The sequence below is a fragment of the Glossina fuscipes genome, unplaced genomic scaffold (genome assembly GCF_014805625.2).
Source record: "Glossina fuscipes isolate IAEA_lab_2018 unplaced genomic scaffold, Yale_Gfus_2 0, whole genome shotgun sequence".
NCBI classification, from domain to species: Eukaryota; Metazoa; Arthropoda; class Insecta; order Diptera; family Glossinidae; genus Glossina; species Glossina fuscipes.
In genome coordinates this window covers 20,627,523-20,653,589 of record NW_023998414.1, presented here as the reverse complement: position 1 = coordinate 20,653,589, position 26,067 = coordinate 20,627,523, and the positions used below count along the sequence as shown (strand labels likewise).

General features: G+C 32.4%; 1 protein-coding gene and 2 non-coding genes across 3 annotated transcripts in view; 2 read left to right on the top strand and 1 right to left on the bottom strand.

Annotated features, from left to right (window-relative positions):
• The window catches only part of LOC119637420 (rho-type GTPase-activating protein 1), a 123,054-nt gene extending 97,286 nt beyond the window's left edge, over nt 1–25,768 (top strand). The window contains exons 3-5 of the mRNA XM_038033443.1: nt 15,016–15,329; nt 15,407–15,532; nt 25,309–25,768. Of these exons, the coding sequence (XP_037889371.1) occupies nt 15,016–15,329; nt 15,407–15,532; nt 25,309–25,633 (765 nt within the window). The 3' untranslated portion in view covers nt 25,634–25,768. The remainder of the gene's footprint in view (nt 1–15,015; nt 15,330–15,406; nt 15,533–25,308) is intronic.
• Trnat-cgu lies at nt 10,878–10,949 on the bottom strand. Its single transcript has one exon. It is a non-coding gene; the product is annotated as a tRNA-Thr (tRNA).
• Nucleotides 11,373–11,444, top strand: Trnap-cgg. The gene has a single exon. It is a non-coding gene; the product is annotated as a tRNA-Pro (tRNA).
• Nucleotides 25,769–26,067: the final 299 nt, after the last annotated feature.

The following is a 26,067-nucleotide window of genomic DNA, read 5'->3' as shown; positions in this document are numbered from 1 at the left end:
AATAAATCATAAAAACAAGAGCGTAACGGCGCAAATATAAAAATAACGATTAAATTAATCTAAAAAAAAAATAAAACAATTAAATATATAACAAAATATCTATATCTAACAAATCAAAAAAGTAAAATATTTTTTTTTTAAATTGAAACAAGTAAACACGTTACGGTCGGGCAAGACCGCATGCAAAGATATGCTTTTGATGAAAACCCGAGGCCCGATCCAAAGTTTACAAACTTAATTTACTTACTAAAGATCTTATTATTTTTCAGTTTCCATCACAGAAACCTAAAATTTAGACTTTTTCCTCATGTACGGGCTTGCTTTTCATGATAATCCTTATAAAAATAAGCCTATATGGCCTAAATTTTCTACTGTGGGTTTTTTTTTTTTTTGACTAATATGCTAATATGGACCAATTTTAGTATGCATCATAAAGTATTAAAAGTGAAAAGTTTTTCTGAAAGGCTTACAATTCATGAGAAATCTTATATGAAGTGAGATCCAAGAAATAGGCCAAGGTGGTTGAAATTTGGTTCACTTTATTTTTATGTTAAATTACTATCCTGAACAAGTTGAATGCATTAATGCTTAAGCTTTTTTTTGGCATCTATAAGGGTTTAGTCGAGAATTCTTATATGCGATGGTATCCAAAAAGTAAACCTATATGGTCCAAATTCTATATGGTTCATTTCCAATTCGACAAAAACGTTATAAACTTTATCCGCAATTAGTATTTCTCATTTCACTCCACTTACGCAAAATGTACGATTTTTGTTTTTTTTTTTTGTAAATGACTCGGGAGAAGCCCCGTATTCACGTAACATGGCGACGGCCAGAAAGTAGAAGAAGTACAGAAAGATAAACATGTAGAGAGATTGTTGATCGGTATGTGTTATGTCCTCGTCGACTAAACACTCATTACAGCTGCGACCGTGAGTGCTGACTTGTTAGGCGCGATGCTTACCTACACGCCTACTCTTGCGGACGGTTACTTAAATTCAAAACGAAGAATTCTAATCTTTCAAATGAAAAAAGAAAAAAAAACTTAAATTAATTAAATTAATTAGGAAAATAAAAGGTTTATTGTTTTTGTTTTCATTGAAATATTTTTTAGATCCTACACCATTTTTGATACAAGGCCATATTAAGTTTGTTTGATGTATGCAGTATCCCGAAGGACTTGAGATACACTCACCTATTATTATGCTGATCTTGTCCGTCTGTCTGTCCATATTATTTTCTTAAAGCTTTGGAGATACTTTGATGATATGAGGTACATCGACATGTTTTGTCTCAATAACGAATGCTATTAGAAATGGTTCTTTTTGGGACCACTACCCATATAATGGGTTAACTTGGAAGGTCGCTACATGAATGCAAACCAATTGTTTTTCCTTGTTTTCCATGACGTTTTTCATATTTTCCATAAATTTATCTTTTGTATACGTCGTTTACTTTATAATGATACAAGTCTTTTGCTTACTGTTGGCATGAATATTTTATACATACAGCAAAAACTGGGCATTATTTACAAATTCTGCGTAAATTAGACAGAACTTTAACAATTCCATGCCGAATTCTATATTGACATTCGCATTATGAGTTCGCCTCAAAGCGAATACTGTTTTCTTGTCGATTTGGCGATCGATATGATTTATTTGCAATTATTCTCTTCCTTTAATCGAAGGCTCAATTAGACTAAATTGTTTTCATTACATTCAAAAGCACTGTAGCATATTGTGGGAAGTCGTTAAACTTCTCAACAACCAATAATGATCACAAGTTTCTTTTGTTCAGTTTTAAATTAATTTAAATCACTATTTCATACCTTTAATTGCAATCACAATAACGAGGTAATCTCTATCCGCGATAAAAAAAAACCTTAAAATCTATTGTACGAAGAAAAACAGAATTTAAAAAAAAAAAAAAAAAAAAAAAAAAAATGACATTTTATTCACTTAACATATAGAAGATGTGAAAAAAAAATAAATAAAAAATAAAAATAATTGTTAATTGCTCATTATATGGCAAATGTTGTAAATTGTATTATTGATGATTTACTGTTGCTAGTGGTGGGGTGACAAAATGTGCTGCTTTTGGCATTATTATCGCTGAAATCTGTCAAAATCGCGTTTTGTTTTTAAATTCAATAAATCTGCTGACAATTACCGCACACATAGCGAATAGCGAATAAATGAATGTATGCAAGCGAGCTATACGAATATGTATATGCCACACATTTGACGGCAGTTGAGGTAGTAGTAAAACAATTCAAAACCAAAAGGCCAGCCAGGAGTAGATTGGCAAGCAGGCAAGCAGCAGGCAAAGCGGGCAGGCTTTAATGGGTTTTTTTTTTTTTTTTTTCAGTATTCAGTAGAAAAAAAAGAAAAAGAAAAAACAATTATAATAATAACAAAAATGACAACAGCCCGTTTGCCACCGAGAACGTATGTAGAGTAAGACTATAATGTATATATATGGAAAAGTGATGATGTTTGGTTACTGTGAAGTTAAGAGTTGGTGGCTGCGGTGATGGTGGATTTGTAGTGGCATTTGTTAAAAACATTTGGTATTTAAACAAGTTTGTCTATTTCGCTTAAAACGTGCAATAGTCGTCACCGATTTTATTCTCTCGTACAATAGATTATGTGAAAAAAAAATGTAAACAAAAATAAGTAAGAAAATTGCATTTGGTTATCGTCGAATCGTTTACATCGATTATCTTTATCTTAAAAACAAAAGAAAAAAAAGAGGTTTTACTATTTCATAATGTGAGATAGGCGTGGCTGAATACTTTCATTTCACTTTCATAGTCTATGCAGGATGAGCGATAGAAGACGAAGAAAATTCTTCGTCTTTGTATCTGTTATAAAGGAAGTAGAGAATACTCGCAGTTTATGGTATACCATGGATATGTCGTTTGATCGATTTATCTCCCTTTCTACACCAACCCGTATGTAAGGACTTTTAAATGTTTTTGCCAAATTTGAAGGCATTATCTCAATTTTCGCGACCAGAGGAACGTTTTTTCCAGACAGATAGACGCGCCCTTGTCTAAATCGGTTCAACTTCAAATTTCAAACTGATCACCTATATATATATATACATACATATATCAAGATATATTCTTCGAAATGTCTCTGAATCTTTCTTCTGATTATTGCAGACAGTATAGAAATATATATATTTATTATTTTCTAATTTTATATTCATAAGAGATAAATTAAATATTTTAATTGTCAATTAGACAAACGTTTTTTTCTAATGATGCTTTGCTATTTTTTAGTACCCCTTTTGAATTTGAATATTTATTGTTTATTTTATGATTTTTTGTGGTTTTCAAATGATGTTAAAAGCCTCCAATTGCTTACTCTTCCTTTTCTAACAAATCTTTGCCTGACCTTTACACTGTTTAGTAAGATTTGTGCGATTACTTGACGACAAATTATTTTGAAATAAATCGTAGCGATTTTAACATCTTTATCTTTATGTAAGAGTTATGGAATATCTTGCAAGGCGTTGAACTATTCCTCAACATAAAAACATGTAAACTTTTTAAATATATTTAAAAGTCACCGGAATCTCGATACAATCTTGAAGGTTTGTAGTTGTATCATATCTTTATATCGTAAAATAAATATCGGAGGTCCTAAGCCTAAGCGTTTATGTCGTTGTGCAACTTTGAATACATGCAGTGCGTTATATACATTGGTTTTTGTTGAGCCGCAAGAGTACCCAACTAGCCAGTATTCGCTGGTTTGAATCTCAATCTACTAGAGTTTACTTTGGTTGTAGCTATAATAAGTGTTGAGTCGGTAAAGGCATAAGACTTACAACATGGGTATACAGAACCACTAGAGTGCCATCAATTTCCTATATCATTCCCTTTCTTCACTTGTTCTTTCTGGCCGTTACCGTGTTACACGAATAAGGAGCATTCCCTGAGTCACTGGCCATTTAAAAAAAGAGAGGTAGGTGAAAGTTGAACTCCGAGGCTCATTTTTACAAAAAAAAAAAAAAAAAAGAAGAAAAATATATGCTCATAACTGATAATGCTACAAAATAAAAAGAGAAAAATTGGTAGGTTGCGAAATTTGAATGAAGGCTGCTCGCCGTTCTCCTAAGTGGAGAAAAATAAAAAGGAATTATACTTATGGGTAGAATTGTCCATTGAAAGTCAAAATGCTTCTGTTTTGCCCACAAGCCTTTCATGATGGTTTAAACACTAAATCGATCTCGAAAGTAGCAAAAATACTGATTCAGATAAGAGAGGTAAGATTGGTTATTGCTGGCTGGTATTTGTTTGCAAAGTTAATTGCAAATCAAAGTGAACATTAGTTCAATAAATGTGAGTTCCTGAAGATGTGGGATTCATGACAAACATAGATCTGCTATTTAGTTCCATAGTCAGGACATTCGATGAGGAAATTTGTTGCCTTATTATTATTATACGCGAAGAATAGTTGGAGAACAATACGTTTATAAAGGTTCTTTTTTTTTTAGCAAGGGAAAAACCGAAAAGGCTTGAAGCTAACTTTGTGAAGACTTCTTTTTTGGGTGCGATCATAAGAATAGGTTCATTTCAATATTTAGTATGGCGGGTGTTCTAAGTCAGTTCTGCTAACTCTTCCCGCCAGCCAGTCTTGCTTCATGACGGCCAAGCATGTTGAGCTTTATCGACGGTATTAATGGTTCACCTAGTCTACATTATGGTAACTGGGAATTTCGTTATCACAACGTACCGATTGCTCATATTATCACATAACCTCATTTACCAACTGTTTGGAGATATTTATCTCTTTGCAATTTACTCTACCTTCGCTATGAATTTATGCACAGATTCATTCTTTCCTTTATGTTATTCCCAGTCTTTAAAAATTTTTCATAAAACTTACTGTTGTCTTTGCCAAATTATAAAGTTAGTTGGTGGTCTTATGGAACACACCTTCACGGAAGCCAAGGTATATTTGCTATTACTTCTCGATATTGCTAAGATGTGCTTTTTAGCATTTACTAGATCAGCAGTGATTGATATTCCGGTCTAGGTTTACTTTTATTTGCTTTCTTTAAAATTCTTTCTCTAAATAATAAATAAAATGATTATAGCGATATGATGGACCTTTATCCGCCCAGTCATTAGCTCTCAGAAAATATTGAAATGTGAAATTGCTTTTTATAATTTTAGGTTTTTATTTGACTCCTTTTGGGTTTAAGTTCGTATGACTCAGTAGTAATTTTTAGGATATCATAGCTTTTGTGTACAATTCTTAGAAGATTTCTTTACAAATTATGTATAAGAACTTATTTATATTTATAGTCTTTTTGAACGCTTCTTTTCGTCTTTTCCGTTCGAATGCTACAAGTCAAGTCTCTTGACCCGACTGACTCTGCCTTAACTTCATTTAGACCTTTTTCCGCGAAACTTTTTGCGAATTGTTTTTTAATCGTTTCGACAATCGTCAACTACGTGGGATAGGTAATGCGTTATAAACATATATTTGGTTGAACCATCGTTTTCGAATTACCTTTTTTCGAAAATCGATTAGTTTTCACGTAAACTCAAATCATCAAATGTGAAACGTATGCGACGAACATCTTCTTTATTAAGGCCAGACTGACAATAATCGATCGATTAAAATTGAACAAAATTAGTATATAGGAGCTTTAGATGATAAAAATGATGTATTTTTTATTTCTTTTATATTGATGTTAATCAGGGAATTTCAGGAAAACTTGATCGATAGTTAATTGGTTAAGAAACTCTGTTTAATCAATCATCAATCAATCCATCTTTCGGTTCACTCTGCTCGCTTTCTTTTGCATATTTTTTTGAAAGTGTTTTACTGTATATTGCTTTCGTTTCTTTTTTTTTTTTTCTTTTGCAACTTATGCATTTTGAATTGTTTTAACAAATTTTTTCTTTTTCAATTATTGTATATTACAACAACAACAACAACAATAATAATAATAACAATAACAACAAAGAGAAGCAATTTTTCATTATACAATAATTTTAATGTTGAATTAGTTTTATTATACAATTGCGGTTTCGATCACATAAACTGAAAAAGAAGGAAAAAAACATAAATATCAATTGTGCTATATTGTTGCATAGTAAATGAACGGGAGATTTACCCCTCTTCCCGGTTATAGGATATTTAAAAGAGACTTAGAAACAATTACACATAAATTTCATTTCATTCATTGAATTAAAACTATTGTACAAAACAAGTTTTTTTGTATTTTCTATGTCATAAATAATCAAAAGAGAACCACAATTACTGGCGGAATGAATTGCTATAGAAAACCATGAGATTTATGACAAATTTCACTAAGCGAAAAATTTGAATGCATTCATATATGAGTGCAAGTATGGGTAACAAAAATGGAAATTGGTTGGTTGGTTGGTTGGTTGGTTGGTCTGGTGATTAGGCAGGAATACGTGTTAGGTCTCTGTATGTATGTATGTATGTATGTGTATGTGTGCGTGTGTGCGTTTGTGCGTAAGTATTCATGTGGATTTGTGTTTTGTGTGACTCTGGCTGTGTGTGTGTGTGTTTGTGTGTGTTTGTTTGCTTGTTTGTTTGTTTGTTTGTTTGTTTGTATCTATATGAATATTCAATTATCATTTAGTCCCAGATTTAACCGCAAACGAAAAGCTGTCACTGATGCATGACTGCTATAATCGGTTTGCCCGTTTGTCTATAGTTTCACGTTGCATCTATGCATTTCCATTTAAAGATATCATAAATTATATTTCATTTTTTCTTTCGATTTCCATTAGGTTCTGCAATTCATAATTAACTGTAAGTAAGTAAGTATGAACGGGAGTGTGTCATCTCATCGTTTACTATTTCAAGAAAATTTCAAAATTGCATTCCTAGATTAGGTCATCCATTGCCGTTTATGTAAATGAAATCTATGCTTGAATATCAACGTAAATGAATCCTTTAGTATCCCTTTTTTTTTTTTCAATAACTCAACTTCACTCAAATGGCAACGACTGAAATTGAGCGCAAACCTCATAAAAATTCAATCAAATCAATTTATGTAAATTTGAATGAATGAATTTTTAACTCAGTGCTGTTTTGTCGCTTGATGGCGCTTTCGTCTGTCTCCCGCCTTCTATGCAAAATGAACAGCAACCAAATTGGCATGAATTATATTTTCTCGTAACTCAATTCAGTTTGAATTGAAATTTTCTCTATATTTTTCGTCTTTTTTTTTGGTTCTTTTTTCAGTTATAGAAAAATTAATTTTTATGTCCACCACGGGCTATATATTATATTTGTCAAGTGCCTGCGAAACATGAAAACAATCATCAAGAGCTTCGTTATGTATATATATATATTATGTATATATATATATATATATATATATATATATATGTTTGTCTGTCCGTCTCTTTATCTGTTCAGATCGAATAGACGAAACTAGGGATGTTACTTAAAGTAAAAATAAAAGTTGTCGTTCCTACAGTCATCAAAGAAAACCAAAAATCAGCCAAATTGGCCCGATTTTCGTTTGTATTTAAAAAAAAATTTGCAACAAAAAACTTGACATTACTGTTCACCTTTTGCATAATATTTTTGAATACGTTACTGTGTGCCCAGCAGAATTTATATTAGCTCAGCTCGAACTTTGATTAAACCACGCTCAACCTACCTGCACGCTTATTAAAATCACGTTTACGACTTGAGCAGCGCATCTACAAAAGTTCTTCTTAATTTACTTTTTTTTAAGCTCAAAAACCATTTAAATCAGCCTATACCAATGCTTATGATGAGCAAAGTTTTCCAAACTGAAAAATCCAATTCTGAGATATTTACATATTCGTCTATTAATCTTTTAATCACATTATTAGGTCCAGTTTTCTGATATGACATACAAAATTAAATTATACTGCGTATCTTGCATTTAATATGCAACAGTATAGTGTCGTTATGCGTATGTAGTTAAAGTGTTTTCATAAACACCTACGATTACACAGATATCATTTTGTTGTTTTTTTTTTTTTTTTTTTGTTAAATGATATGACATTTTGCTTACTTTTCGGGTAACCATTATTAACAAGTAAAAACACTATGGTCGGACATGACCTTGGTTTGGTTGAATACAATTATTCGTATAATGGCTTTTCAACATAATGTGTTATAAGGGAAATGGTCGAGAAAATGGTCAAACCTAAACCATTTCTGAAAGATTTGGCCCTTGCGTCAAAACATGTTGATACACCTAATTTCATTGGAATACCTTAAAAATTTCAGCCTTTATGTTGAACACAAGAAAACAAGCTGAAATCGATTTAGAAAATTATTCTTCATCGATCGGTTTAATAAGTGAGTCTATTTCAAGTTCTTCTGGGCGTTGCATATATTCGCACAAACTTAATATACCCTCATATCACGAATGCTGTAGGGTGTAAAAAGTGACAAAAAGCAATAGGAGCTGAGCACTTAGATAGTCGGTCTAAATCAAATATAATTTCTTTCATGTCTAAATTCTGTTTTAATTGTTAGCTGAAACGATAAAAAACAAAAAAAAAATTGTTTTCCATTTGAGATCTCTTGTAGTTGAAATTGCTTATATTGCTTAAGGGGTTTGCAATAACCGCTTCGTGTTGCTTATTTTTCGCAATTTTGTAATGATTTATTTTAGTCGTTGGCTATTGGTCGCGTTATGACACCATCTGCCAGAAAATGTCTAAAGTTTCTCCAAAAAATCGATTACTATGCAATTTTTGTGGTTTTCCTTGGCTCAAACCGCTTAAAAAATAACGTAAAAAGCAAAAAGAATTGCATCGAAATATTGGGTGCGGTCAAGAATTATTGCAGACAATGTACATAAGCGAAAATTTGAAGGTGAAGAAAAAACAAAAATGGCTTTTATATACAGAATTTTGATTTGAAATTTTCCGCGTAAACATCTTTGCAATATTGTGACACATTTTGGAACATGAACTCTGCGTTATTAACGAATGAAAGAAGAAGCAATGATTTCTAATTGAATTGATTCGGTTGAAAAGAAGAACAGATGAAAAATGAACATGTAATCGATTTGATTTACAAACAATTTATTTCACTTATAACGAGAGATATCCAAGCTTTCCTTCGAATAGTTGAAATTTCTCTCTTTACTAGTCTCAGGTACCACATTGTTTGCAGATATTGAAACTTAAGTGCTTTCATAATCGCATAATTGGAATACAAATTGGCTTTTTCTTTTCTACCAGTCAGAACCATCTATCAGAAATGGCACTAGGGACTTCATATATGTAAATTCTTGAATAACGTAATATTCTGAATTAAATTAGCTATGTCCGTTTGTCTGTCGATTTTTTATCTATTCGGGCAATTACGTCCATTATGCATAAGTAAAATAGCAGACTAGCCGGCAAGAAAGTCAAGTTTAGTTACTGTTTTCATTTAACACTAAACTTACCGATACTTTGCGTACATATATATGTGTTCATGTCCCAGGAGGATAAAAACAACAGAACGAGCAGAAACACTACGTAATTTAATAACATTATATGAAGTCAGTCAGAATGAAGAATTCTCTTTGTTTTAAGTAATAACTTTATTGAGATATTTTTTTGCTTTCAAAATGTAACAAATACGAAAATTATATTTGGCTAAGACCTAGTCTTTTATACTGGCAAACAATCATCTTTTGAGTGAGTGTGGGCAATTTTTCTAAATTGTGCACAGGTACTGTGAGATCATTCATAGAATAAACATTGAAATTATTATTGTTGGATGAATGTGTTATAGTTTAGAGAAATTATTAGCCGAAAACCCAAATTCTTTTTTTTTGTGTTTTTTCGGGCTTGAAAGCAGCGCTACTCAATCAATTTTGTCCATATTCAGTATTAAACAGTCTACGAGAATTTTCAATGTTTTTGCTAAATTTGAAGCCGATTCATTTTTGATGGGCATAAAAAGCAAAAAAAAAAAATAAAAAAATATTTATACATGTATATGTAATATGTATACATGTATGCATACATATATATTTCCAACATATCTGATTTATCATCGAATCTGAATAGTTTTGGCGTTTGCAGTTCAAGGTTCAGTGCTATAAGAATGTTTTCAATCCAGGGAGAGGTAAACTTGTAGGCAGGTAGAGATGGTTTCATTTTCCATTGTTTATGTTTTTCAAGACAATTTATACTTTACGGCATGTATTTCTGACAAAGTCAATATGTCTTCTCTGGTTTGCCTTTCCTCTGATTAGAGCTGCATAGTTTTGGAAAGCTGCGCATCTGTTTTATAGGAAAGTGTGGGAAAATTTTTATATCTATTTACATTTATAATATAAAAAGTTAGACAAGGGATCTCAACTAACAATGCAATGGTCGTGGGTTCAAATCTCAAATGTGATTAGCGATAGAATTTATTTCTCCGGCTAAATTAATTATAATAATGATAATAATTTAAAAAGTTGTATAATGCAACAAATTTTAAATTGGACTCTGAAATGCTAATGAATTCGAAGCTCGTGTGAATGTGAAGTTCTTTCACTTCTTGTACGTCTCAAAAAAAGTTTGCATATCCTGAATGTGAATTCAGATGATTTGAATGCTAAATATATTCAAGCTAAATATTGATCATCTCTTCAATATCTGCTTTACTTTGAAGAGTTTTCTTAAAGAATTTGCAAAGAAGCTTATGTGCGTATTAAGAAGGGGTTCTTTGGGAGGACACTTTATTTACACCAGTATTGCTAGGATTTTGCATTAGAAAAATGTAATTGCATAGATAATGAAAATGATGTGTAATTAATTTAATATAAAAAAAGAACAAAACGAGGGTTTGTCCAGAAAGGCAAACTTAATTCCAAAATTGCCTACTTAGAATTTATTGAACACACCTTGCTCTTTGTGAGGTTTGAACTCACGACCCCTGGTTTACGAGACCAGTGCTCTACCACTGAGCTAAAAGAGCTCTGGAGCTTCCATGTTTAATTAAGTATATGAAAGCAAATTGATGTGTAAACAAAAAATTTTTTATAAATTTAAAAATAATATTGATATTTTGAAAAAAAAAAAAAAAAAATTTCATACATATGTATACAAACAATTTCTATATATACGCTGTTATCTTATAATTTCTTGTTTTTCTTGCATGACATATAAACAACTACTATTTTCATCTTCATCGCAAAACTGTTTCTTTAAACCTGTTGTTTCGTTTTGCTTTCGTTCAATCCTAAATGATATTATATATAAATAGGATGAGAGAGAGAGATAGAAATAAGAAGAGAGTAAAGTTTCGACGCAATTCGCATGCTCTATTGATTTAGATCTGTTCTATTACTAGTGACACATTATACATTTAAATAACATATTTATCGACGGAAGAAACGAAGGCTCGTTGGTCTAGGGGTATGATTCTCGCTTCGGGTGTGAGAGGTCCCGGGTTCAAATCCCGGACGAGCCCAAGATTGATATTGGGGTTTTTTTACATTTCTCGCTTTTTCAAGTATAGACACGAACTTGAACGATCAATAAGATAAGATGAAGAAGAAAAAAAACAACTTTCAATACCTTAAAATAAGAAAACAAATGAGGAACACCTTAAGGAAATTAAGGACGAAGAGAGAGAGAGTGTGTGTTGTGTGTAGCTTTGATTCCGTGTGTGGTGGTATAATAGAGAAGTTCGTTTTTTTAAATTACAAGATTTTTGGATTGAAAATTAAGTAATTCAGGCGAATCTGTACGACTCAGAAATTAATGTTAAAATGCTGTTATATTCGTTACAGTTTTCTTCAGCAACTTTTCTTTTTTAATGAAAGTTTTCACAGCAAACGGAGGTAATAGGTTAAGAGTGACGGTTTGATACTGGGTACACAATTTAGATAATCTAGTATCTATAAGTAACTAAACATATGAAGTAATTTTAAGCCAGGATTTGATCGGCAGTCAAAGAATCTTATGCTTTTAAACGTCTCTGCTAATAATGATGGAGTTTCCAATGTCGTCAAAACATTTGAGTCCAGTATAGCATGTTTGCTGTATTCTCTTCGAAATTCAAAATAAAGACTAGTCAACGTTATTAATGGCAATTTATGGATACTTTATGGGCCTGTATATGTCTGAAATGTTGGCTTTGATAGAAAGTTTTTGAAGTACTTGCATTATTATTTAATAAATTTTTATCTAAATAGATTTTGTTGGAGTCTACCCCACAAGAAGCTACTTTTCGTTCCCGCCCTTTTCGGGAAGTAGAGAAAATATGCCTGAATAGATATAAATGAGTATCTAAACGCATCTGCGCGAAGCCGTAAGGTTAAGTATTCTGTTTTTAAACTATTCGGCTTTTCTGAAATTTTGCATCATGATAAAACACTAGTTTTCTTCCTAATGATTTTGACGCGGGCCTTTTAATAACTGCACTATTTTTGCCAGCCCAAACGTTATAGTTGGGCAAAGCCGAACCTTAACTACCTCGATACCATTTCGTGATAATATACGATTTGTTTCCATGTAAAGGCATTCTTTTTATGGAGGTCGCTTACATATAAAATTTTACTAAAAAATAAATCAACAAAATCCAGATTTGCTAAGGTCAATTTTTACGTTAAATTGTTGTTTTTAACTAATTCTTATCAGGAAAGACTTTTATGCTGACATATTAAGTGGTCCTAGAACATTGTCATGCCAGGTTTTAAATATATATCCTTTGTCGGCTGTTGGCTACAATTTTTTGTTTAGTCTGACCGTCTTTGTATGCGTATCTTTCATTCGGCAGAAATCGTAAGATAAAGTTCTGCTTTTTAAGATCAATGTGCACCCATCAACTTAGAGTTTATGGGGTAAGTTTCAGGCAGACAGACAAACAAATGCATCAGTTCAAATCGATCGCAATCTGACGTCGCTTAGATCTGCACTAGACCACGTTTCCGAGTGACGTGACAAACGAAAAGCTGTTTATTCCTCATATTGGTGGTGGGGGGTATAAAAATAAATATATTCGAATTGTTTTGTCGCTGCTGTTTAAAAAAATTTCAAAAAATATTTAAAAATTTTCAATGAAAATGTAATCAGAAAGATCTCCACAAAATTTTTCCAAAATGAAAATATGTGAGTTCCTTTATTAACCACAGCCATTTCTTATTTGTACACATTTGTTATTAACGCCTAGAAGTATATTATCGTTTTTTTAAAATTATTTATAAGTGAGCACAGGTAAGTTCTCACTTTCAGTGGGCGCTTATATCATGAGCAAATGTGGTGGTATTCAAGCTAAAAATGTACATTCGCTTTTATTTTGCTGTTAACTTTTCTTTCCTCGCGAGTTTAATTTATATTTGCTTTTTTTTTTTCTTGCTATTTCTTTTTTGAGAATTTGAGGATCTTCTCCTGCGCTCTCTCTTTTTGGAAAAAAGCGTGAAATTATTTCGATTTTACTCTTAAGAACTGAATATATTTAGTTAAATATTAAAGTCAATAATAATATATTTTAGTTCTCTGCTTTTTTTTAATGATCAAATAAAATTCTTTGTTAATGATAACAGATTGTTAATAATCCCGATATGTTTTTTCCTTTTCTCATAAATCTCTCCAAAAATCGCATTTTGAAAGTGACGTTGTTTATTAGGACTGATATTAAACGTGTGAGTTTCAAAGGATTGTGTATTTTCCAAAAATTAGAGAATTTAAATAATAGCTTTTTTAACGTCCTCGCGGAGTATTGAATTGCTAGAGTTGAGCAAGTTTATTATGATTTTGCCTTTTAATTCGTATACTCTATTTTTTAATGTTGAAAGACTGGTCTCGGCAACGATGCTGTCGATGAATATTGTTCGGAAATCGTATGTCCTGGCTCTGATCACTTGATGACTTTTTCTTTCACACATAATGTCCACGTTGGAATTTGCTTAATTTTTTCTCGACCATTAAGAAAAGTCCAGTAAGAAAACAAGGTCGTAACCGAATTTTGTATACCCATCGTGATTCTAAAAAAAAAAAGGAAAACAACTATACTTTCGTACTCTATAATCTTAGATGGGCGCGGCTGATCTTTTCTATATTCATAATAAAAGTGGATATTTATGTGGTCTATGTGTTGTGCCTTAAGAGTGAGAAGCAAAAAACACGAAAAGCAAGGATGTTCATAGCTTTTGTTATGTAGGTGCGTGAACAAGTTGCATGTGTGCGTGCTTTTCATATTCTCTTGCAAGCGATATCTTCATTTTTGTGAACGGGAGAATGTTTACCACAACTATCACACTTACGTAGACGGACAGATAAAGAGACGAATGAGCAGACATGCTTAGATGAATTCCGAATTTGGGACTCGCCAAGAATTTATTTACTTTGGGGTTTTGAAGCTTGCTTCTGTGTGTTTATAAAGGTTTTGTAAAAGGTAGTAAAATAATGATCTACCCTAAAATTGGATGGGCATGGGAAATTATTTCTATTTACGTAGAGGTTTTGCAACATTGCACATAGAATATATATTCAAATTTTTGTAGATTTATCTGCTGTAATTTATAACTAATTTGCAAAAAGCCAATTTTTTGCTTCTTTTGAGAAGCAAAGATATCCTGACTGTTACAAGTACTGTAGGCTTCGAGCGATTTCAACCATTTTGAATATGAACCTTTGGGCAAGATCTTCCAAAGTTTCTGCCAAGTTCAAAGTCGAAGGCTTCATTTTTGCCGTAACAGAAATTGCACAGACGGACAGACGGACATGCTTAAATCGACCCAGAATTTGAAGTTGATCAAGAATAGATGGTCTTTTAAAGATCTCTAAACCTTGCTTCTGAGCGTTGCAAACATTCTGACAAAATGAATATACTCCTCATCCTTCGTTGACGGGTATAAAAAGATAGAAAATCCAGAAAATTCTTAGACAAGATCGCTTTTCACAGTTGCTATGCACGATTGCTTGATCTTTTCCATATATTCTCTTACTATGTATAATGAAAATAATTCGTTATAATATATGAAATAGAAAAAAAAAAAAAAACGAAAATATTTATTCGTTTCGTTTTAATTTTTCAGATGATGACTATGGATATAACAAAAACTGAACCCAATGTGGGTTCAAATAATCTACAAAACTCACACAATAATAACGCGAATAGCGGTAATACGAATAGTATAACATCTGCTGCGAATAATAACAATAACAATGGTAGTCAATTGTGTGCTGGTTGTGGTAAACATATACAGGACCGTTACCTATTAAAAGCTTTGGATATGCTGTGGCATGAAGATTGTCTCAAGTGCGGTTGCTGCGACTGTCGTTTAGGCGAAGTTGGATCTACTCTTTATACAAAGGGTAATCTAATGTTATGCAAAAGAGACTACTTAAGGTAAGCAATACGTTAATAATAATTTTATATTTTCTATATGAAAAATTATTTGAATTAATTTATTAAATTTTATTTAGATTATTTGGTAATACGGGTTACTGCGCTGCTTGCAGTAAAGTTATACCGGCCTTTGAGATGGTAATGCGTGCACGCACAAATGTCTACCATTTGGAATGCTTCGCCTGTCAGCAGTGTAATCACAGGTATGTTGAATTAAAATTAACATTTTCTCTCCCCATCTTTCTACTTAAATTGTACCCAAATTGCACATTTTGATCGTGTTATTGATTTCCGCCGATATATATTATGCATGCTAATGTTCCATCTTTTTATGGCCATCTGAAAAGGATTGTGTTTCCTTTCCACTTTTTTAAACATGTTTACAAATAGCACCCTCAACGATACTATTCTATGGATTTTAGATTTTATTTTTATTTGCCATCTAAACAATATGTTAAGTGTTATATTTGCAGTTACGATAAATAGCAAATAAGCATCGTTCAGTATTCAAAAGGGATTTTTAAGCAAACCAAAAAAAAAAAAAAAGAAGAAGTAAACAGAACGCAATACGTTCGACTTGAAACGAATCTTTTGACACACACCGTATAAGTTGATTTTGTTATATTTTTTGCTATAAATATAAGTTTCCAAGGAAAGGAATATATAAAGAGCATCTTAACCGATTTGCGCGAAGCCTGTATTTTGTATTACAGATTTTTTACATATGCATCGATATACTAATAGATTTATATGTTAAAATATCTAAATAAATTGTAACAAATGTATCCGGAAAATGATTATATTACTATAGGAAAGTTCATTGTTGCACAAATGCATCTAGGTTTCATATTCCCCTATCGCCCAATAGAATAAAATTCATTAATTGGCATAGAACTTTATCTGATCAAAATAAGAGGAAAAGAATTCAAGATCAAAAATGGATGTTTTACATAAAATATCGAGAAAGGTCAAATCACATGTAGCCGATGTCTAGAGGCTGTAGAATATTCCGAGAAAATTAATACATTTACTCTAAAAGAATAAAAAGCAAAATTTGTTTTCTTTTCTATGAGCGGCGGTAAGAAGAAAATTTCTTTGCTTTGAGTTAGGGTAGGTAGTTAGTTTAATTCCAGCATTTCTTCCCGATTAATTCGAACATATAGGTAAGACTTTGCACTAGATTGCAAAGTCCTCATAATTGGAATTCCTAATATATGCATAATCAACGTATGGTTCCTCGGGAATGTGCTGCGATCATATCAAGAAGATTTATCTGGGAAGCGAATTTACGCGGACATGATGAAAGTGTTAAGCGGTGCTGCTCGTTCCTACGCTAGAGTGCAATATTTCGAAAGCTGATCCATGTGATAAACGCACTGGTTGGGCAAAAATTATTAAGCAGTTGAAGGGTATGGTAAAGAAAGCAATCCTGTTAACAGTACATGATTTCTTAGATTGCAACGGCATGTTACACGGCTGAGTGCATAAATTCTTAACCAATCTTTTCGATGCGAGAAAGTGCGTCACATCCGCTAACTGTGAAATTTAAATAGCTTTGATTGTCATTGTAGTCGTTCTAAATACCATCTAAGTCTTTCCATAAGGATTGAATTGATTGATAATTATAGATCAAATTTTCAGTTACCTTGGCATTAAAAGGAACCTGAGAATGAGTTAAGTTCGGCTCTTTCTTCAGCTCCTTAAACAGTCAAACAATTGTCGAAATTGTGATAAAAAATTCGGAAAAAATGATTTTAATAAATTGATTGTCTTAAAAAGGGTAAAATTATAATAATAGAAAAAGCTTATTGGAATGCTTTGAAGCGTTGAGAAATGTTCAATGACAGTGCACCCGAAACCATTAGGGAAACGCTGAGAGATCCATTTTCAGCTCAATCTGATTTCAAACAGCAAAAAAAATATGTCGATCATTGTGAAGCGCTTTTAACGAAAGAATCTTTAATAAACTAACACGATGAACGTATGAATCGAAGACCTTGAGCTTTAAGAGACAGACAATTTAATTGAAATTGTGTGATAAGGAGAGAAATACTGTGAGCTGTTAATAAAATAAGGCTCAGCAATATTCGTTCTAAACTATTGAGAAAATTGCGATACGGTTCAAGTTATTTTCTGCCATGACCTGTTTGTTCATCTTTCGTTTTATTGGCTGTTAAATCATTGTTAGTGTTAACCCTTTTTTCTTGCCTTCTTTTTTTTTTTCTCTTGCTATGCTATGTTTTATTTACTCAGCCAATGTCACTCTGGGGATACTTGTTGGATACTAAAGGTGAATGTTTTTTTTTGTATTTTTTTTCAGATGATATTGTATTTATGAAATATCGCAATGCCATTTCCGTCGTCCGTACTCAGTTTACTTTTTCATTGAATTAATAATAAGATTTTCATCTCATCCACGACAATTTTTATACATTTACTTTAGCAATTGTTTCAACTTAAAAAAGTATGTATAAAAACAATATGTTTTTTTCTTTCGTGTGTTGTTTTGTTTTTTATTTTTTTATTTTTACAATTTGTTTCAAAAATTGATTTTATACATTGCATATGCATAAATATTAAAAATGCATAGGAGGCCTTTAGCAATCGACCATAGTACAATCGCATAACAATAACTGACTGAGCGTTGTTTTTGTGTATATGTAATGAAATGGAATTTCATATCATGCGTCATCAGAGCGTTGTAATGGTAACTGATGTAATGCAAATAAATGTTGATATGTCGGTATTTTTTGTCTTGTTATTGTTATTACTGCTGTTGTTGCTTTTGCTGGTATCGAAAGACTAATCAATTTTTTAAAAATTAATTCAATTGCCAAAAAATCATTTTTTCACAGTCCACAGCTTATTCCATAAAACATACCGTACACGTTTTTCATACAATCATTCATGCACACCTATCCAAAGCTATGTATGTTTGTCACAATCATCTCAAGCGGAAATGTAACTCCGTTGTATTTATATATTTTATATACATATATATATATATATATATATATATGTACGCACATACACCTGCTTGAAAGAAGAAAGAAGGGCAAAAAAAAAAAAAAAAGAAAACAAAAAATCTATGGACCCGCATGTCCATATGCCACATGTTTGTTAACTCGCTCTACGATTGTTTTTTTTTTTTTTCTCGTTTTTTTATTTTTATTTTTTTGATTTTTTATTTCTTTTTGTTTTTATCAAGTTTGCATAATTTCCTGTTGACGTTGTCGTCATCGATATTGGTAGCGGGTATTGGCTTCAGTTCATCATATACCATACAGTGTTGATAGGAATATTTGAAATTGTCGCCAGCAAGCACAGCTGCTTTACATTCCTGTTCTTTTTTTTTTTTTTTTTTTGGTTTTTCTCTCCAGGTCTTATGAATGCGCTGGACGAGTTAAAGAGTGAGAAAGAGTGAGTCCACTGTAAACGGAAAACGGAAACACCCGTAGCTTCTGCCGCAAAACATTTTTTCGTGTGGTTGATTACTGTTTTTAATCAGTCATTTTTATTTTTCCCTTTTCTCTGTACATTTTGTTTTCTTAAAAAAAGACAAAAAAAAAAAAAAAAAGGAAAAGAATTACAGTGTTTTTCTTCATAAATACAGACGACGTAAGAAGTACACGGACAGTTAGTTATGCTCTATAAAACTATATTATGATGAGTTCAACTAGAAGAATAAATCGCTTAAATTACAAACGTGTTTGATGGGAGGATTAACTGGTTTTGATAAGCATAAGCATATGTAACGTTTTATTGGTTCAAAAGTGTCTTGGGCAAATCAGTTACAATCTAGCTTTTCAAAAACAAGATCACTTCTTTCAATATTTTGTGAATAGTGATAATCGATTCAGTGGATCTTCTTTTCCTCAAAGTTTTTCACTTAATTTACTTGATTTTGATGATGCATTCTTTCATCGCAACTGATCAGGATAAGTAAAATTAAATAAATGCTATTCGGTAGTGAATAACTGTCAAATTTGAGTTACGATGGGAAGACAAAATACTTAGTTCTATTGGTAAACACAACATTAGTTAATATTTCTGTAAATTATTAAAAACTAATTGAGATAATTAAGAAAATTTTTCTTTTTGTTTTTGTCTATCGTGTTTGGAAAAACCAATAATCCTACAACAATTTTAAAATAAGCGTTAATTATATGTTTACCAAAAACTTTCAGTATTTGACCGAAATTCTTCTTATCCGATTAGCTCGGGTTACGAATGCTTCTAATTATGATTACAAAATATTTATTTATGTCTTTGATTGCCTATCCTTTCACACAAGAAGAAGAAGAAATAATGTAAGAAATTCGTTTTTGTTTCGGTTCTTTTTCTTTTTCTTGTTTTTTTTTTTTTTTTTTGGCACTTATCTTTTCTTTCTGGAACTATTTTCAGCAATATTTTCTAATTCTCATGTTTGAGTTTTGCATATACTGTTTTCGACTTTTTCGAATTCCTCGAATACACAATATGAATGTTTGCTTATATTATTAAAGGAATAAATAGAGGGCCTTCCGATTGTTACGCTACCCAAGAATATAGAAGAAAAGGACCATTGACGTGTCACATATTTATTATTAACAAGTCTTCCGCCTGATATGACATATATGGCAACACTGTTGACAGCCTCAACCGATTTCTGCATAGTACCAACCTTCAAATGCGATATGTGACAAAATCTCAAGACATTCTTACAATAAGTTTACAGGTTGCAGTGACTTTACTGAACTCAGTTTTGTAATTGTCAAAATTTACCGATATGATATCATATATTACTTTGCTTAGTAGAGTTCCTCTGTCTTACTATTTACGGAATTTTCAATATGGATTGGACTCGAAAAATAGACCCATATGCGGTGCACCCGTGATACAGTCACTTTGTAAGCCAAAAAGTTGTACTGCACCTACGTCCATCGCCACATTAACTTTCGTTGAGAAAGTTTTCATTGGGAGAGTTTGGATCCGATCAGAATTTTCCATATTTATTTAGCATGGCAACATGCTGCGTTTTCGCAAGCTTTTACTCATATGAAAACTTTTTCCAAAAGCATTGTCATATGAGGAGCTGTCATAAAAGTGCTTCGATCCAATGTGTTTTCAATAGTTGTCGTCGCTGATGCAAAAGATACTAGTGCACTATGGTTTACCAAAATATTTTCAAAAAATTATGACATAATGTGACGTGTGCAGATATTAAGTAGACAGAGTTAGGCAGAGAGATGAGCAGATTTTCTTTGCCATGAGAATAAAAGTTGGGTGTATTTCAACTCCTTCTGGATGCGATATACATACGCACAAACTTGATAGGCTCGTCCACAAGTGATGTAGGGTATAATTGAAATAGAGTCAGAGCTATTCTCAGCAAATTTGTTTTTTTTATTTTTTTTTATTTTATTCTTTATTATCTTGTGTGTGTGTTCATTTAATTCAAACTAAATATGCTTTCGCCTTTACTTCATTCTGTGATCACGTTTAAGCCATTATAAAATTTATTGTTTCATTTTTTAGTTTTCGCTGTGACATTTAGAAAATTTCCGGTTGCCGGAAACTTTTCGATTTTCCACTAGAATGCATTTTTTTAAGTTGATAAACTCAAAAAAACTCTTTCAGAAATAAAACAAAGCAACTGTTATGACAAGTCGTTTATATATGTATCAGTGAAGCTAGACGTCAATGCAAATGTCCAGCTTCGGTTATTTTAGTCTTGGCGCTGTCTTAACATAACAACAAAGACAAAAGTTATTTGAAATGGGACACCGGTTAGGAATGTGACAGTTTGCTAATGAAATGGCTTCTTCTTGATAAGTCGATGTAAACTATTTTTTTTTTTTTTATCAAAAATTTAATTAAATTACTTTAAATTTTTACGGAAATCGGTTGAAGACAATTGGAATTAAATAACTCTATTAACTGATCAGAAAAAGTTCACTTTTACAACGACACAGTCCAAGCATTTAGTTAGCGAAGAAAGATAATTAATTAAGGTATGCATTAATCATGCAAACATACATTGCAAGCTGAGTAAGTGGCATTAGCCGACTCGCACTGCCGAAATCGAAAGAAGAAGAAAACATTAGCAAACTTGAAATGCTTACGGGACTTTTGTTTGCACAGTTACATCATTGTCTCTCTTCTTATATAACTAGTACTGCAGCACCAAATTTTCTTTTACAGATGACCGATCACCAATGAGATGTCACTTTTTCATTTTCAGGCGAGAGAGGTAGTAGCCGCGGCCTAGTGTGCGTGTGTTCAATCAGTACTTCAGGTTGCACTTTTATCGACCGAGCACTCACTGTGATATCATTTTGAATGTTTTTGGGGAAGAAAAGTTATTCCTACAAACGTTGTTTGGGATTGTTACTATAATCACATCTTCAACTACAAAAGCATACCGCAATTTGGACTAAGTGCCGTTTTTACTGTGAATAGAAATTTTATAGATTTTAAAAAAATTACTTCAAAGATGATATAAATGAATTCCAAGGTGAAAAGTCGGAACTGAACTAAACTCGTTTTGATTTACCAATTCTTGTTGTTTTATTTTTGAATTAAGGCGTTCTCGAATGACTTTCAAAAAGCTATCGGTTGGTTTAGAATGTCTTTTTTTCTTAGTATTAACGGCGATTTTTCTCTTCCTGTATCCTACACTACATGTGGTAAAAGCGTATGTTAGCTTAGTGTAGGTGTACGTAGCACCCAGAAAGACTTCAGATAGATGCACATGTTACTAAAACGATCGACTCATTCGCTAAGGTTGTCTGTGCGTGTGTCTTATGTTCAAGATCTAGGCTTCAATTTTTGAGATATTTTGATAAAATCTGGTACACTGGCGTGATTGGGATCGGCCAACTTCTTCGACCGTTTCTCATATAATACCTTGTTTTGAAAAGCCGATAAATGAACAACTGAAGAGTGGTGTAGGGTATTTAATTGTAAACCGCGCCCTACTATAGAGTTTTTACTTGTTTTATCTAAAGAGAGATCTATGTAGTTCGTACACTCATAGCTTTTTGGTTTGGTTATATATATATATATCATCAAAATATGTCAAAAAGAAGGGAAAAGATGGACAAACGGACAGACAAGCTTAATAAAAACTTAATAAGCGGTGGGTCTACATATCATTTCATACGTCACAACAATCTTCTGATGTGATCAGAAACTGGCTTTGAATGCATCAGTATAATAAAATTGGTTCCATCTCAAGTGCTTCTGGGTATTACATAAGGCCGCACAAACTTAATATAGATAAAACCATCTCTATAAAATATTTCAAAATTTTACAAACGTTTATCTTGAAAGGCACGTTTCTAACAATTTTTACTTATCTTATTGAAATTGTTTGCAATTTTTTTAAAATTATTTCTTGAAAATAGGTATGTAGCGAATTTTCGATAAGAGTAATTGAAGCACTTTTTATTAAAAAAAAACTCACTCTGCTTTTCATTCTCAAAACTCTGGCTTAAGACAGATCCCAAAGTGAGTTTCATGTGACTACCTAGGCTAGGTAGAGCTCTATTTAACACCACCCGACCACGCACGGGCTAATTTAATAAGCGATAACTGATCCTACGTAAAGAGTAGGACAATCCCTATTGTGGAAGTGGACCCTACTATTTCTGAGGTATTAAAATAGAAAATAGGTGTGAACCATTCTCTTGCTTTTGGTAGGCGTCGATGCCTATGTAACAGCTCTATATTAGTTCTTCACGAAACTTGGGGTAAACACAGCTGCCACGGTACTCCCCGAGAGCTCGTATCCAGCAGTCAGACGAGAAGACGTTCATCCCGGTGGTCTGATGGGCAGTAGAACCCTACTTTTGGGCACCCTGACCCCCGTGGACACCCATAATTTCACGACTTGTCGTCCTTTTGCTTTTGGCTTTTCGTCATTTCGTCAGGGATCTAGCACACTTCATAGACCATCAGAACCTTTGCGAGTTTGATGGCTTCAATGAAAGAAAACCGCAAGGAAGAAAAAAATCAGCTCTTTTCGAAAGAAAAGAGAACCCTCTTACGATACTCTGTCTACATAGGTTTTCAAGAGAAAAATCCGTCGCCAGATTATATAAGACTTATGTGTTTCTTTGCCGTTGGCTGAGCTAGTCTAATAAATAAGGGTCTGTAAAGCAGTCAGCCAATGTTTATAGGGAGCACCTTGAAAAGGTGAGGGTTTCGGTGCGTCTCTGATGCTCCAATGATTCACATAGTTTCGCTCCACTCTGCCTAAAGACAGACATTAAGCGATTTTTTCTCTTAGATTCAAATTTGCGTCAATTACATTATCCCAAATAACGGTGCCGTAAATGGGAGATGCCTTCGCTTCCTCTGTCTGCCTATCTTCTGTTGTCGCTCTCAAATATATGAAGTTTGGTAAAGAAATCAGAGAAAGGCAGAAAAAAATTGCGAGTCTAGTAGTTTTATCATTGACTCTATTATCTATATTGAAAGTTGGTCTGCGATCTTGAACTCTGCCTCATCTAAATCATCCTAACAGGGTTAAGAATTTTAGAGAACCAGAGGTAATAAGAATTCCTCAGAAGACGATAAAGATTTTTATTCGTCTATTATTCGTAAATCAGTGAACTAATACCAATGTTATCCTAAAAAGCTTAGCAACTGAGTTCGATGAAGGTGACTAAGGCCGGTTGAGACTGTGAGCGGCAAAAAGAAGCAATTAAAACAACAAAAAAAGGAAAAAAAAGTTAATTAATATACCAAATAAAAAAGCGTAAGTTCAAATGTTGCACTCACTAAGAAGCGTAACATTGCTTGACCTAGTAAAGGCCCAATATTACTTAACTATCTATCGAGGCCTTTAAAAAGAAATCGTATTTTTGCGAGCCGTACTAAATGTCGGGAATTTCGTAGTGCACGATTACTGCGCTACTTTGGCAAAGTTTAATTTTATTTCTCGTTATTTAAACTTATCGCGTTGCAAAAAAAAAAAAGAAGAGGAATTATCAAAATTTTAACGGTGCCAACCCTACTCACCTGTTTGTATGCGCTTTCGCGCTTTAAAAACAAAAAAGAAAAAAAAAATTCAGCTCTATAGTGACTTACAAAAAGGATTTGAGTTGTTAGCCAACATGATTTATCCACATATGGGTATAACAGTAGTCAAGTTTTTTCTCTCATTTATTTTTTAACAAACCAACAAACCGTTAAAAAAGTTTGTTTATCTTACAAAAAGGACCAGAGAAAAAAAGAATACGTAAATCAATAGAGAGAACATTTTTCCCATTTTTTTTAATATTTTTTATTGTTTTTTTTTTTTTTTTTTTTTTTTTTTTTTTTTTTAAGTAAATCAAACAACAAATACAAATAATGATGAACACCTGTGTCGCGCTTTTAGCATTAACGGCAATTCCTAAAAAAGTAGAAAAAATGGCAAGAGAAGTAAGTTCATGTGGGAGAGCGCAGTATGCCACAAATATAAGCAAATAGTGTATCTGCGCAAAAAAGGTGTTAAAAAAGAATATTTGCGGTTATCCGTAAAAAAGAAGAAATTATATTTGTATGACGTTGAAGTGCTTTTTTTTTTTTTTTTTTTTTTTTTTCGTTTTCATATCTACTTTCGTAGAAACTTTATAGAAATGAGAAAAGTCTGTAAGACGCTATAATTATTATAAATGAATGACATATAAGTTGCAGACAGTCGTCTTATTAACGTTCAACTCAATCTTTCTATTACGCTGCTTAGAGTGAGTGGTGCGGCAGAAGGCGGTGAAATATGAAAAAATGTGCATACAGTTAAAGGAATCGGCAAATGGATTGAACCGATCAACATACCAAATATATTTATAGTGTTATTTAAATCAAAAATATAGATATCTGAGACACCATTTCTTGATAATATTTACTTATGCCCATACAAAAACATAAATATGAACATGTATAATTAATTTTTTTTTTTTATTTAGTAGGTATTTTTAAAGTGTTTTCAAATTTTGTTTCTTATTCGTAGATTTTGTGTTGGCGATCGTTTCTATTTATGTGAGAATAAAATTCTTTGCGAATATGATTATGAAGAACGTTTGGTATTCGCCTCTATGGCCAATCATCCGATGTTAAAACGTCACGCCAATTCGATTGGTCAAGATTCAGCCAATGCCGGTGGCGCCGCCGGAGCAGCTAATGCCGGTATGTTAGGTGCTAGCAATGCGGTAGGTCCTGGTCCTCGAGCACCAGGCGATCTCAACAACAATGGACCTCAGGCTGGTGCAAATAATTCGCCATTCGGTACGGGTGCTGGATCTCATATGAAAAATTCTCTGGGTGCGTCAAGCTAAAACAGCAACAACTACAACAATACAGGGTATAAACAACTATCGTGGTTCTGATAGCTGGTTAAATGCTACCAAAGAATTTTTTGTTAAAACAAGAAACAAGTTTAAAAAAAAAAAAAAAAAAAAAAAAAAAAAAAAAAAAAAAATATCACAGAAACTTAATTGTGGGCAATACTGACGCATAAAAAAAGGAAAATTTTTTTTTATTAGCTCTAATATTAAAATAAAAAAAAATTTCGTGCAATTTAAAAGAAAAGATATAAGGGAAAGTGAATGAAAATACGTTGAGTAACAAAACAGAGTAACTTTTGTTATGTATTGAATAACAATTTGTGCCAAAATCAATCGTTTACAAACTCCAGTCCATTTCGTTTAGTCATGACTCTTACAGGCAACTTGTTATTATGTTAGTAAACGGTTTAGTTTTGTTTCTGTTT